Genomic DNA, 14,007 nt, shown 5'->3' with positions numbered 1-14,007 from the left:
AAACAGTCCCCGCCCCCTCGGCCCGTGCATCGCTGCGCGCAAGGACACGACAGCCAGCCAGCCAGGCAGATAACAGTGTAGTGTTGTGTCGTGCAGCGGTGATGTAATGTAATGTAATGTTGCCCAGCGTCCATCAGTGACTGTCTACGGATGGCTGTGTGTGCCAGGCTCTGCGGAGTGGGCCAGTCGCGGAGGTGCAGGCGGCGACAACGACACAACCAAGCGGACCAGGGAAGCAGCGACTCGGACATGGACCTGGACGAGGAGGAAGGCGAGCGGATCGTGTGTCAGAAGCAGCAGCAGCAACAACAACATCGCCCTGGGAGCGGCCTGGAGAGCTGCACCAATGCCGCTGCTGCAGCAGCGGCGGGGCCCAGCACCACCAGCGGCGACGCTTCCAATGAATATGGCAGCGGCAGAGCAAACGACACCACGGCGGGTCCTCCTAATCCAGAGTCGCTGTTAGATCTGCCTCCGGAGCTCCTGGTGGAGATCTTCTCCCTGCTGCCCGGCACGGCTCTGCCGAGCGTCGCCCTGGTCTGCAAGCAGTTCAGACAGATCCTCAGCACCGAGACCATCTGGAGACGGCGATGCACGGCAGGTCAATAATAATGCAGCCACGCAGAAATATTTGCACTTATATAGGCTACTGCAGGCCGCAATCATATATAATCGCTATATAAATAAATAAAAATGAACACATGATTGTGTATAGCTACTAAGTAATACATAACCTGCACTATAGCTACTGATTATGCTCTGGTCCAGGGAGACAGTAGGCCTATCTGTTTTGTCATGTCAACAGATCCCGTCCCGTTACTCCGTACATCTCGTGGTTCCTTCCTACTACAATATGAATTTCACTAAAAGCTTTTGTATTGATTTGCACGGAAATTATGGAAGGAAAATTGCTGCCATTCATGGCATACACTAAGCAGGACACTTCATAGAATGGGCCTGGGCCTGCCCTGCCCTAGCCCCTTTCGGCACCCTCTGTTTTATGAAATTTGTACGGCGGTACCCTAGGCCTAGGGTCCCTGATAGCTTATTCCACTCCATAGGACGCAGATTTACCCACTCTCTGTTCACGGAGAGCCGCGCCGCTGCTTGAGTGTTAGTGAGATGTTTCAAAGATGCATAACACACATAGGAGAAAACGGAAATGTGTGTGAAACCGCATTCACCGCCGATGCCGTTAAGTATTTTTAACTTTTTTTTAAATGTTGCTTCGCTGAACTTCTCTCTCCTCTCTCTTCCTTGACTTCCTTAATGACTTCCCATTGTACCGCCTCCCGAGCGGCGACTGGCTAGCTGCGCATCCCTACGTTACTGCCTCGCACCGACCACCCTGCCCTGGTGCAGGAGGCGGTACAAGGGGAAGTCAATAAGGAACAGAGAGGAGAGAAAAGTTCAGAGAAGCAAAATTTCAAAAAAAGATGAAAAATACTTAATCAGCGGTTAATGCAGTTTCGCACACGTTTTCGTTGTCTGCTATAGCTGTGTTATAGATCTTTGAAACATCTCACCAACACTCAAGCGGCGGCGGGGCCCTCCGTGAACAGAGAATGGGTAAATCTGCATCCTCTGGAGAGTGGAATAAGCTATCAGGGACCCTAGGGTACCACCGTACAAAATTCAGAAAAGGTAACCGAGGGTTCCGGAAGGGTCTAGGCCTGCCCCGGCACGCAAGAAGAGAGACCCAATGAGCCATTGGAAGTTTTAACATAATTTACTGAACATTGCGACTCATTAGTTTTAGCTGTCCCTGTTGTCCGTTCCGCATAATAATGATGACTGCGAGTTTAGACTGATCGTCTTCTTTGCTGCTGTATTTCATGTCTTGCTGTTCTTTCAAAGAACGTATTTTGAAAAGAAACGACATAAAGTAGCCTACTGAAATTATGTATAGTCACTGTACCAGTATAGATTGTTCAGAACAGTTTCAGAGTAGAATCAGTAGATGATCTCTCATCTCAACTGCCTCTTCATTTCCTTGTTGCTTTGCATGCCATTTAAGATGATTCAAAATGTTAATATTACATCCACGGGAAGAAAGTTCACTTTTGTAGTAGTAGTAATTTATTTAGGGCTTAGGCCACTAATCTCAGTTTGCATTTGGGATCATCATGTGCATGCGTATGTTTATGGGGGGCTAATGGCTGGCCAGCTTGACTTATGGCTTGACTGTAATTTTACCTTTTGTAGAGTTTGGCATGAAGGAGGACCTGCGGAAGATGGAAGTGGGGGGTGTATCCAGTCGGGAACTCTATGTTAAACGTGAGCTTCTCTGTCTGTCTGCCAAAAAATACCTATTGACTGTTCTAGTCAAGTACCATGTCTCATTTCACCCAGCATCAATTCATTCACTTGGTGCCTCTCTATCTCTCTCTGTCTATTTCTGTCTGTCATATCGTTGCTGTCGGGAAGAAACCTCCAGTCCTATCCATATTTTAATGGATAGTAAATTAGCGGCCGTACTTGATCATTCCTACAGCGTCATACAAACTCATCAAAAGTAGATGATCCACAAGCTCGAAGTTTGTCGATCTGCTACTTTTGAATTTTCATGGCGAAAAGTAACAAGTTTGGACATAATGATAATGATTAATGAGGTTTCCACCCAACAGAGACGATCTCAGGACTAGGCAGAATGGCAACAATATACTCAAACCTTCTGCCCCAATCATACTGTGTACTATTAAGGATGAATTAATTTATAAGAGCACAATACCCGTGTGGTCTACCAACACCTGTGGTGTACACTACTCACTCATCTGGCCCTGTCCAGGTGTCAACCCTCGGGTCAAGTCTGGACGCTTTATGAAGCTCCTTCCCGACTACGAGCACATGGACTACCGTGACGTATACATGTACTGTATGTACTGTGCTGTGCCTCAACTATTATGGCATTTTGTTGCCTGCAGTGTGTGAGGATTTCTTTGTGTGCCACTCTTTAAAAAAAATACTTGGTTCCGAAGCAAAATGGTTGTTCTGATAAAGGTCTTCATCACCATTTTACGTACAGTCTGAAATGAGAGTTGTGATGATAATGTGTGAGCCCAGCAGTCTACAGTAGGATCCTGGGCTGCAGGGCAGGCTGTGATTACTTTACACTTGATTCACCTGTGTGTGCACGTCGCAAACCCTAGCCTAGATGGAGCTTTAAAAACAAAGGTTCATCTGAGAGTCGGATATCTCACCCACTTTCAACCCACCGTGTCATTTTTTTTGTTGTGAAAAGGGCAGATCTAAAAGCTCAATGCATCACATTTGTGAGCTTTTAGATCTGCTATTATAGCTAACATTGTGCGACACCGTAATGCTATATAAAGTGGGGCTTAAGTGGTTACGGGTTACGGTAGCTGTATGTATAACCATCTCATCACAATTCATATCATATCTACGCATGTCCGACAAATTAATGTCATGGTCTGCCTCTGTCCAACATTTTGTTGGCAATGTTGACACGTTTGTGTCAACATTGCTTCTGTTTCATCCACTGATGGTATAGCATATAAATAACATCATACATTGAAGCAGTGGTTCCCAACATTTTCAGGCCGTGACCCCCCCCCAAAATAATCATATTTGAAGTACTTGGAATGTAGGAGTTGAGGCATTACATTTAGTTTGATTCTGTTCCACAGATATATATTGTGAAGCTTGTAGATCAGCTATTTTCAAAATGTGTGCCTCTTTCTTATATTATTTGACACTTTGGCCAATTTTTTATAATATAGTTCTTTCTTTCTTTTTGAGGTATTAAAAAGGTCAAAGTCCTTAAATTGTCACTTGTCACTCACAAGTTATGTGGGGGGCTGGGGGGTCCCGACCCCCACAGGTTGAGAACCACTGCATTGAGGGATCTGAGGGAAACCCACTGATATGTAGTGTTTGTATTGCAGTGCTTCACCCATATAGAAACGTCCTGGGTCTCTGGCAACCAGACATAGGCCCCTATGGAGGACTGCTCAATGTTGTGGTGAGTATACAGAAAACATATTTACACACACATTTTTAACATTTGGTTGGAGGAGGAACAATATTTAACAATAATTCCTATAGAGATAGGCAACCACACTCTCAATTCTGCAGGATTGCATCTTTCTAGTTATTGTTGTGACCCTGTGCCATTTCATGTCAGGTGGATGGACTATTCATCATTGGCTGGATGTACCTGCCGCCTCATGACCCTCGTGTGGAGGACCCCATGAGGAGACGGCCGCTGTTTCGCATCCACATGTGGGAGTCCAAAAAGGCCTCTGTGGAGTGTATGTACGGACATAAGGGCCCCCACAAAGGAGACATACAGGTGATTCCCCCCAAAAAGAAAGAAAAAGGGGGACATCAAGGGGGAATTGTCTTCTAGTTTAACCACTTTTCAACCTCAGCTTTCTGCCTATAATGTCGTGCCCAAAATAGGGCTTTCAGGTCCTGATTTCAGGTCCTGCCATCCTTATTTTGGGCAAAGGCAGAAGTGTTCCAGAATGTTCACTCACTTATCACGTGACACAAGTCCTTGTATGATGAAATATAAATGTTTTAAGTGGTTGTATAAGATCAGAGAGCTTGAGATCATTTTGAGTGGAAGCTCCAAGTGTATTCAGCACCTACCATTAATATTTCATAACCTAAAATGTTTAGAATGCAAGGTTAGCGATTTGCATATTGTGAGAGAGCTTGTAGGTTGTCTATTTTGTTTTCTTGTTGCATGCTGAGGTATTAAGCCGGGCTTAATGATCAAATCTGTATATGCGCCACCTCTATCCCATCTCATGCAAGTAATTGACAATATATAAAGTTGAAATATCAACTTTGGACGAGGCAGTATTGCTTTGTTTTTAAAATATAAGGTTTTCTTTATTTCCTGAAAAAGGATATTTTTTATTTCCTGATAAATGAACATTTTGGAGTTGGGTGGTTTCTTCCCGACAGCAGAGATATGACGCCTTGAGAGAATCTTGAGTGTCACCGCCAGGGTGTATTAATCTCAAATAATGATTGTTTCATAACTGATGTGTTTAGAATGCAAGGTTAGTGATTTCATTTCAGTGATTTCATTTGTAAACATCAATCAAATCTGCCATTTTCAGGCCGTGAAGAACGAAGAGTTCTCCACCAAATGCAACCAGACTGATCATCACCGCATGCCTGGAGGGAGACAAGAGGTGAATTGGGACAGTTTGGGCTCTTTTTTTCTGTCTTTTTTGTGTCTACTACAACAGTGATTCCAAGTAACTTAACCTGTTGGCCGTGAGGGGGTATTGCAAGTGGGTATTGGAAGCTATCAGCCGATTAGTTAAGAATGAGATAGAGAAGGAATGAGCGTTCTCAGGTGGCATCATGTACTGTGTGTGATATGATATAATATAGTACTTTGTCAGTTTGCACTGAAATTTGTTTTGCGACCCAGCGGCCTTGTATGCAACACATATACACACATTTGACATAACACACGACAAAAAAAGAAAATACAATTACATACAGAAACATTAAGGGCAGAGAGCAATGTCCACAGCTCAGTCTAGTCCTGGCCAAAATCCTGATTAAGCCTCAGAGTCGACTGATCTGTCAAAAGACCTCTTCAGTCTGACCTTATTGTATGCTGGAACACCATATCTCCTTCCTGATGGCAGCAACCTACTACACTCTCCATGCAAAACATGTGTGTGAGAAGGTCCTGGGTTCGATTCCCGTTCGGGACGCTGTGGGTGCTGGCGGCGTGTTTCCTCCTCCGCGTCATCAGTGGCGAAGGCGGGGTTGGCGAAAGGGCCTTTCTGTGTGGAGTTTGCATGTTGTCCCCGTGTCCCCTAGGGTAGGTACCCTCACAAAAAACATGCAGTAATCCTGGTCACTAAACTGCCTCCCCCTGGCCAGCCGGGGTGCCTGATGGAGGGGAAAGGAACTGGTTGGAATAACGTGTTCCTTCCATGCGCTACGTCCAACCAGGGAAACTCCCCCCTGTCAGGTGTAAAGGAGCAACTTGGACACTCAGGCATGAAGGAAGCATGAGTTCAAGTCCGTTGCTCTCCCCCTGTCCACCATATATGGGGATTAGGTTGGTGGAGGGTGTGTAGAGCCCAGGATCACATTAGATGATTGACACAGGGGTGAAAAATGGGTTACAAAATCGTGGGATAAAAATAATATATAAAAATAAACGTGTGTGTGTGTGTGTGTGTGTGTGTGTGTGTGTGTGTGTGTGTGTGTGTGTGTGTGTGTGTGTGTGTTTAGGAGTTTAGGACGTGGTTGGAGGAGGAATGGGGCCGAACACTGGAGGACATCTTCCATGAGCACATGCAGGAGCTCATTCTCATGAAGTTCATCTACACCAGCCAATATGAGTATGATTCTTATGAAGTTCATCTACACCAGCCAATATGAGTATGATTCTTATGAAGTTCATCTACACCAGCCAATATGAGTATGATTCTTATGAAGTTCATCTATACCAGCCAATATGAGTATGATTCTTATGAAGTTCATCTACACCAGCCATTATGAGTATGATTCTTATGAAGTTCATCTACACCAGCCAATATGAGTATGATTCTTATGAAGTTCATCTACACCAGCCAATATGAGTATGATTCTTATGAAGTTCATCTACACCAGCCATTATGAGTATGATTCTTATGAAGTTCATCTACACCAGCCATTATGAGTATGATTCTTATGAAGTTCATCTACACCAGCCAATATGAATGAATATGATTCTTATGAAGTTCATCTACACCAGCCATTATGAGTATGATTCTTATGAAGTTCATCTACACCAGCCATTATGAGTATGATTCTACCAGCCATTATGAGTATGATTCTTATGAAGTTCATCTACACCAGCCATTATGAATATGATTCTTATGAAGTTCATGTATACCAGCCATTATGAGTATGATTCTTATGAAGTTCATCTACACCAGCCAATATGAGTATGATTCTTATGAAGTTCATCTACACCAGCCAATATGAGTATGATTCTTATGAAGTTCATTACACCAGCCATTATGAGTACAAGTAAGACGCGCAAACGCAGGAAGCGAACGCAGCTCGTGTGTGTGTGTGTGTGTGTGTTTTGTGTGTGATACAGCTGCGCCCTCTGGTGGCGGGCAGGTGGTGTTACAGCGTGACAGACAGACAGACAGACATGTTCTGCTAGGTCTCATAGTTAGTGCTCACTGCGTTCGCAATGATTCTTAGTCTCAAAACTGTAACATATAGCCCTAATCATAGTTTACCTAGAAATGTCAATGGTGAGATTGCATGGAGAAAAAGAGGAAAATGTTGACATAATGATGGTCTAGCATTGCAGATAAACTAAGGGTATGATATAGTATAATAACATAATGATGGTCTAGCGTTGCAGATAAACTAAGGGTATGATTTAGGTTGTCTTTACACAGGTATGCTTTTCGTATCATTGGAGGGTTTGTTTTTATTTGTCTTACTCCTTACACAATGTATCCTGTGTTTTTTATAATTCATAACGCCTGACTTATGATTAAAAAAACAATTGTTAACAAAAAACATATAGCCCTAATCGCACACTGCTTTGTTCAACAGTAACTGCCTGACGTACCGGCGGATCTACCTGCCGCCTCATTTGCCCACTGACCTGCTGAAGCCAGGCCTCTTCAAGGGCACCTATGGCAGCCACGGCCTGGAGATTGTCATGCTTAGCTTCCACCAGATGACTGCCAGAGCCACTAAACTCACTGTGAGTGCCAGTGTAGATCCATCCATGTATTCATTGGGAAGAGGTGAAATATTCAGACTTCAGTTGCTACTATTGGATCACTTGCAAGCAATGGTGGAAGTACCCATTACTTGAGACTAAGTATAGATCTTACTTCTTGCTGTATTGTTTTCACAGTGCATTTACAGAACCTCATAACTCTGAAACCATGGACAGCAGTTATCAATTACATTTCTTAATAGGACTTCCAAACCTCACACCTTAGTATGCAAATTTGAGGGCAGGCGCCATCTTGAATGTGTCAAGTCACTATACCTGACCAACTGACAGGTATATATATAGGCAGATCAACAACATCTGCACAGGCCTAAGCTAAACAAAAATCGGTTTTACTCTTATGTACCTGTACACAAGATGTACAGAACAACAGTGGACTATAATGCATGTCAAACTGGGGGTGCTTGAAATTAAACGGGTTGAATGAGAATTACTGCTAGATTTGGGGGTCCTTGACATGAAAAAGTTTGGGAACCCGAACCCCTGATCTAGGTAATGTCCTGTAGCTGATGCCCAGCTTGTATGGGCCCACATTTCACCTTTTCCTACAGGGCGACCCTAATGTTCCAGCGGGCCAGCTAACACTGGACGTGGACCTGAGCCGTCCCGTGGTCCTCCCAGACCTGGAGCGGCAGCGCAGCATCGAGGAGCTGTCCCGTCTGGTACAGGGCATCCATGAGGAGGTGCAGAGGGAGGCACAACAACGACAGGCTGCGGACGCTCCGGCCACGGAAGCTCCAGACGCAGACGCACCGCCCGCGGACATGCCGGACGTGCCCCCCGTAGACCAGCAGGAGGAAACGCAGCAGGGCGCCTGCAGTGGTGCTGCCGGAGCAGAGGGGATGGAGGACGACGGCGACTCTGGAGCCTGCTCGGGGAGCTGCCAGCCTGGCCTCAGCAGCAGCAGCAGCAGCAACAATCACCCTGATGCCCAGCCCTTCATCCTGCCCCTGGGGGTTATGGCCCGCAATGAGGTGTACCCTCGCACCTGCAAGAAGTGGTGAGTCTATAGTGGAGATATAACTCATCTGTAATTAATCAAGGTTGGCTCCTATTCCACTTAAAGGGAAATATCACCCTTTTTGCTACAAAATATATGTTAATGACATTTACAAGATTTAGAACACTTTCCTGGGGGTCTTTATGTGTGTAATATGTGGTTTTAGATATTTTAGATTTTAGCAGTGAGCCCAGTGTCTATGATGTCATCAACACTGGGCTCACTTCCTTCCTGGACTACAATTCCCATAATGCTTTGGTGCGCTGCTCCTCCCTGTGGATAGGGAGAGGTAGTTCAGGAAGTAAGTGAGCCCAGTGTCCATGACATCAGAGACACTGAGCTCACTGCTGGTAATACATCAAATACATAGAAATAGTCATCAAGAAACATGAGCAAGCTAAGAACTTAACATCTGTCTAACAGTAGAATATCTGTACAGTGATGCTATGAATATACACTATACTATACTCTAGTGACTAGAGTATAGTATATGTGTACATAAAATGCTAAATCTAAATTACAGTAGGATTAAACACACTAACATGTTGATATTTTTTTTTTATTTTAAATAATAATTTAAATATATTTTTACCACTTTCAACCTTGCATCCCTATTTTGGGCATATCATAGTGGACATTTTTGAAAATATTGTAAAGTGCTTTGCATCGCGACGCATTGTGAGCTTGTAGATCCGCTATCGCTCTGTAAAACCAACGTTTGACAAAGTATAAAAATGCGTTTAAGTGGTTTACTTTGATAGTTACTATCAAAGTTTAACTTTGGTGTGTAATTTGTAGGCTCATGCCTACCATGACTATATAAATCTAGTAATCTAGTAAAGACCGCACCTTCAAACAAACTAGATTTAAGTAATTTACGGTAGAATGAAAGAGTGTGTGTGGTGATCGGATAGCCATGGTCAGTGTGGTATGGTAGGTAGGGTGCGATGACTACAATCCTAGGCGGAGGGTTAGTTGTACCCTGATACTTTTATCTTGGGGGTCCAGGGAGTGTGCCAGACTGGTGAAGGACTTTTATGAAGCCCTCCTGTCAGGGCCAAGAAGATAGGATAGAGTGAGACACTGGAAGATAAACTGGTAGTCAGAGTTTTTAATTTGTGTAAACTGTAAATTATCTTACACGTCCTCGGTATCATTTAACCGCTACGTAACTCAATAAGTTTGATCATGTGGATATTGACATGCACATTTAGAACGCTGTGGTTCCATTATGGATCTCACACTTCATGATGTCAGTCATCGATGTCAGTGGTCGTCGATGACTCATCTATGACATATTAGTCATATATGACTCCAAATTTGGGACTCACAAGATTTCAGCCTGATCAGAGCTCAATTGAATTCCATTCTAACACTAAAGTTAAATATTTTTTGAAAAGTGGTGGTTATGGCGCATACCATATATGGGCGCAGAATGCCTTCTATGGTGTGTCCCCGGTTTGACTCCCGGGCCGGATGGACCATTTTCTGCGTGTCTTTCCCCTTCCCTCTGTTTCCAAGCTCTCTCCACTGCGAATAAAGCAGGAAAATGCCAAAAATAAATCATTACAAAAATGACTAAAATGTCAAACGTGCTTGTTTGTTTAAAACTGTAAATGCATGCCCTCATCTCACGCTTCCTCAGTATTGTTTTACTGCTGCTGGCTTCTGTAATAACGCTGTTCATATTCAGGCCCAGCTTAATATATTATTTCACTAATGTTTTGATATCCTTTCCTCCCAGCTTCTATGGGACAGGTCTAATTGCCGGCCACGGCTTCACCAGCCCAGAACGCACCCCAGGGCTGTTTGTGCTCTTTGACGATGACCGCTTTGGCTTCATCTGGCTGGATTTAAAGTCCTTCAGCCTCTATAGTCGACTGACGGACCAGCTAGCGCACGCTCATGCCCCGACCATGGAGCGCTTCGAGGCCATGCTGCGCAACATGCAGTCCTGGACATCATGATCTGCCCCAGCCCTCGCCGAAATTCCACACCCCGACACACCCACACACAACGCAATGCCGACGGGATAATTCATACTAAACCCTGATTTATGCTTGTTGGTTGCTAAGATCTGCAAGCTAACAAACGATGCATTGTGAGCTTGTAGTGTCTTCAGCACGCAACACCGGTGCTGCGCAGCCACATATAAATTAAGCATACGTCGAAACAACCACGTGGATCGATTACAACAATGTATTTTCAACTGAACAAGGCGTGAGTGTCAAACACTTTTCCTCAATCGAACATACACATTTTTGGTCGTAGCAAGGATGTTCCCACGAAGTATGAGTTACAGTTCACCTTTTTTTTCTTTCCTTCCCTGAAAAACCACAACCACTATTGGCTAATGTTCTTTATCTCTTCTGGGTTATGGTTATATGGTTAAATGGTTAAGCCCCATGGGGCTTTTACAGTCTGATGAAGCTACTCATGATATAGCCACTTCTGTACATGCACTTTGAATGGCCTCTCTCTCTCTCTATCTATCACCTCACCTCAGTACAACCTCAGTGTCTCGCAGTGGTGGAAAAAGTACTCAAATGTTTTACTTAAGTACTGTAAAAGTATCAATACTGCAATATAGCAATACTCTGTTACAAGTAAAAGTCCGGAATTCAAAATGCACTTGATTAAAAGTACAAAAGTATGGGTCTCAAAATGAGCTTGAAGTACCAAAAGTAGAAAGTACTTATTATGCAGAATGTCCCAGGTCAAGTTTTCAAATAGCAGATCTACAAGCACTACAAGCTCACAATGCATCGCACCACGATGCATTGTGAGCTTGTAGATCGGCTATTTTAAAATGGTCGAAATGTATAATGGGGCAAAATCTACAAAGTAACTAAAGCTGTCAAAAGAATGTAGTGATAGTACAATATTTGGATCCGCGATGTAGTGGAGTAAAAGTACTGGAAATTGGAAATACTCAAGTAAAGTACAAAACTCAGAATTGTACATGATGTGAATGTACTTAGTTACTTTCCACCACTGGTGTCTCTCTCAGGCACAGCATGCTAACAGGTCACATGACTGAAGAGCTACAGTATTTATTTATTTATTTATTCCCAACCTGAGAAGTGGACCGAATGGTGTGTTTGTGGAGCAACGTTGTATGTGCCTCTGATTCTTATCATGTACACCATGTCTGTCAGTACTGCACAGCGCTTAAAAGAGATGTCCTATACAGTATATTCTGCTCTATGGCACTGTAATTATTTTTAATGGCCCACATATTTGCATGCTGCATTTTATTTAGACCGAATTGCATTGTACTAAAACCCATGTCTGCAGTATGACAATATGACATTTTCTTGTTTTGTAAGGCAGCTTGCCTCACTTGATTTTAGCTTTGCTTTTAAGGACTTCACGGAATTCAAAAGGCTGCATCTCAGGTGCTTTTCCATTTTCCCCACAGTCAGTGAAAGTTGCACAGAAAGAACAATTTCAACCATATTGCATTACTGCATTATTTGCATAATAAACTTTTCTGTGTTATACTTGTCGGCTAGAAGTGCTGAATGACGTGATTAAGTGTGCTGGCATAGTATCTAAACAATTAGTCCTATCAGCCAGTTTTTGGTAGACTGATATCATCTTGTCCTTTGAACAGGAGCTGTAAAGATATCTGGGTCCATTATATGTATTGGTTCATTGTCCTATGTGCTATAATATCAACATTACACTATTACTGGACTACATATAAGCTGGAAAGAGGTTACCATGCAATATTGTAGCCGAACCAATGTATAATTACTGTAAGTTGGTTTTAATCAAAGCATAAAAGATGTCTGTTTGAAGTCTCTGTTCTTAGATACTTGCCCTTGAAATGTATTTGTTGTTTAATTAATTTGTTGCTGGCATAGGTTGCTTGTCTTTGTTCCTGTGAAACTATGGCCTCTGGTTTTCCAGTTACCTAATTTAGAACTGGAAGTCAAGTTGTAACAACTTGAAGTTGTGCATAGTTGATCCGTGACATGCCAAACTTGAGCATCAATTTATATCGTCATGCATCATAAATTTAACGCAGAGAAGTGACTGACTTTGAACATGTACTTGTGTTGTGACTTGATGCAGTGTACAGAGTCGGAGTGAGTGACATGCATAATGATATACTAAATTACAAATAGATTGCAGTTGTATTACAATAGGTTCACATTCACTTCGTGGCTCAACTAAATCTTATACAACCCAATGGCTCAAAGTGCAAAGTGTCTGTACTGTCTCTCCTCATGCCCTGATGGTGCTGCCTAGTAGCTCTTAATCTTACTCTTAAGTGCACTTGTCTGGGGATAGTGAATCAGAATAACTTAAAACCACTGGTCAGCACTTTCGTATCAACCTGTGGAGGAACATATTTAAGATGTTATCAATGTCGTTTTCAGTCGCATTTCATTTGTTTCTCTATAACTGTTGGGTTTCAGCTGCCATACTTTCCTTTCCACCCCATGACTAAGCCCTCTATACTGTTTGAATGATTTGCCTTTGAAAAGTTGTGCTTTGTAACATTCTTAATGCCATAGGCCTGGTTTAGCAGGAAACCTATGTTTTACCTATTGAACTGCTTACATCTGACTTCAGGGAGCTTTGCAGCTTAAGCAATCTTTCTCAGTAATAAAAAACTAAAAGGAAACATTTCTGTATTTGTATATTCCTAAATGAACAGCGCACGTGTGTATGCCCAGCCCACTTCTGTCACATGGAAGCATTGCAAGCATTTACCAACATGGTATGGTATTGGTTGTGACTGAAGGTCACAGTTAACTTTGGAATCGTGCATTTCCTATCAGTATATCACTCAAAATCCCCATACATGGGGCATCCATATATGGTTCCCAGGTCTCGTGACATCAGGAATGGAGATCCCTGATGTCGTAGTAAATGCGACCTGCTCTCGCAATTAAGCCCATATATGGAGATCCCTGATGTCATCAATATTAGTATATGGATATATGTCAGAACCTGTTCTGAGATTCCATTTGTTGATACTTCCCCATCCATCCTTCCGCTTTGATGTCTCCCTTTCGATTGATACCTGTCCATTTAAACTCTAGACGGCCTGCCCCAAAGTTATTTGTTTAGCCGTGCCCGGCAGCTAGAGAAAACTAGAGTTCTCAGCAGGCCCGTAAATGATGGCCCGGCCCACCTGGGCCCTCATCTAACCCTGTACACTCAAGACACTGCCCCCGCTGCCACCCTTGGATCTCAATATATGGAGATAACCCGTTCTGACATTCCATAACATAATTCC

At 43.2% G+C, this 14,007-nt stretch overlaps 1 protein-coding gene across 2 annotated transcripts; it reads left to right on the top strand.

Annotated features, from left to right (window-relative positions):
- The first annotated feature begins 33 nt into the window (after window positions 1-33).
- On the top strand, window positions 34-13,389 carry fbxo31 (F-box protein 31). Of its 2 annotated transcripts, XM_080761654.1 has the most exons (10): window positions 34-601; window positions 2,206-2,277; window positions 2,789-2,875; window positions 3,906-3,982; window positions 4,145-4,312; window positions 5,094-5,168; window positions 6,235-6,344; window positions 7,564-7,717; window positions 8,305-8,753; window positions 10,498-13,389. In XM_080761654.1, exons 1-10 carry the CDS (start codon window positions 151-153, stop codon window positions 10,718-10,720), a joined length of 1,866 nt encoding a protein of 621 aa, XP_080617780.1. In that variant the 5' UTR covers window positions 34-150; the 3' UTR covers window positions 10,721-13,389. The 2 variants fall into 2 exon arrangements, with proteins under 2 accessions (XP_080617780.1, XP_080617781.1); XM_080761655.1 differs by lacking the exon at window positions 2,789-2,875.
- The last annotated feature ends 618 nt before the right edge of the window (window positions 13,390-14,007 follow it).

Source organism: Protomyctophum bolini (assembly GCF_963924005.1).
Source record: "Protomyctophum bolini genome assembly, chromosome: 4".
Taxonomy (NCBI): Eukaryota; Metazoa; Chordata; class Actinopteri; order Myctophiformes; family Myctophidae; genus Protomyctophum; species Protomyctophum bolini.
This window is presented reverse-complemented; position numbering and strand designations above follow the sequence as displayed.

Excerpts from the sequence above, each read along its gene's own strand:
- fbxo31 (XM_080761654.1), top strand. The coding sequence starts at position 151 with ATGGCTGTGTGTGCCAGGCTCTGCGGAGTGGGCCAGTCGCGGAGGTGC. Across the intron at positions 2,278-2,788 it reads TCGGGAACTCTATGTTAAAC|GTGTCAACCCTCGGGTCAAG; the intron begins GTGAGCTTCTCT and ends GGCCCTGTCCAG. Across the intron at positions 8,754-10,497 it reads CCTCGCACCTGCAAGAAGTG|CTTCTATGGGACAGGTCTAA; the intron begins GTGAGTCTATAG and ends CTTTCCTCCCAG.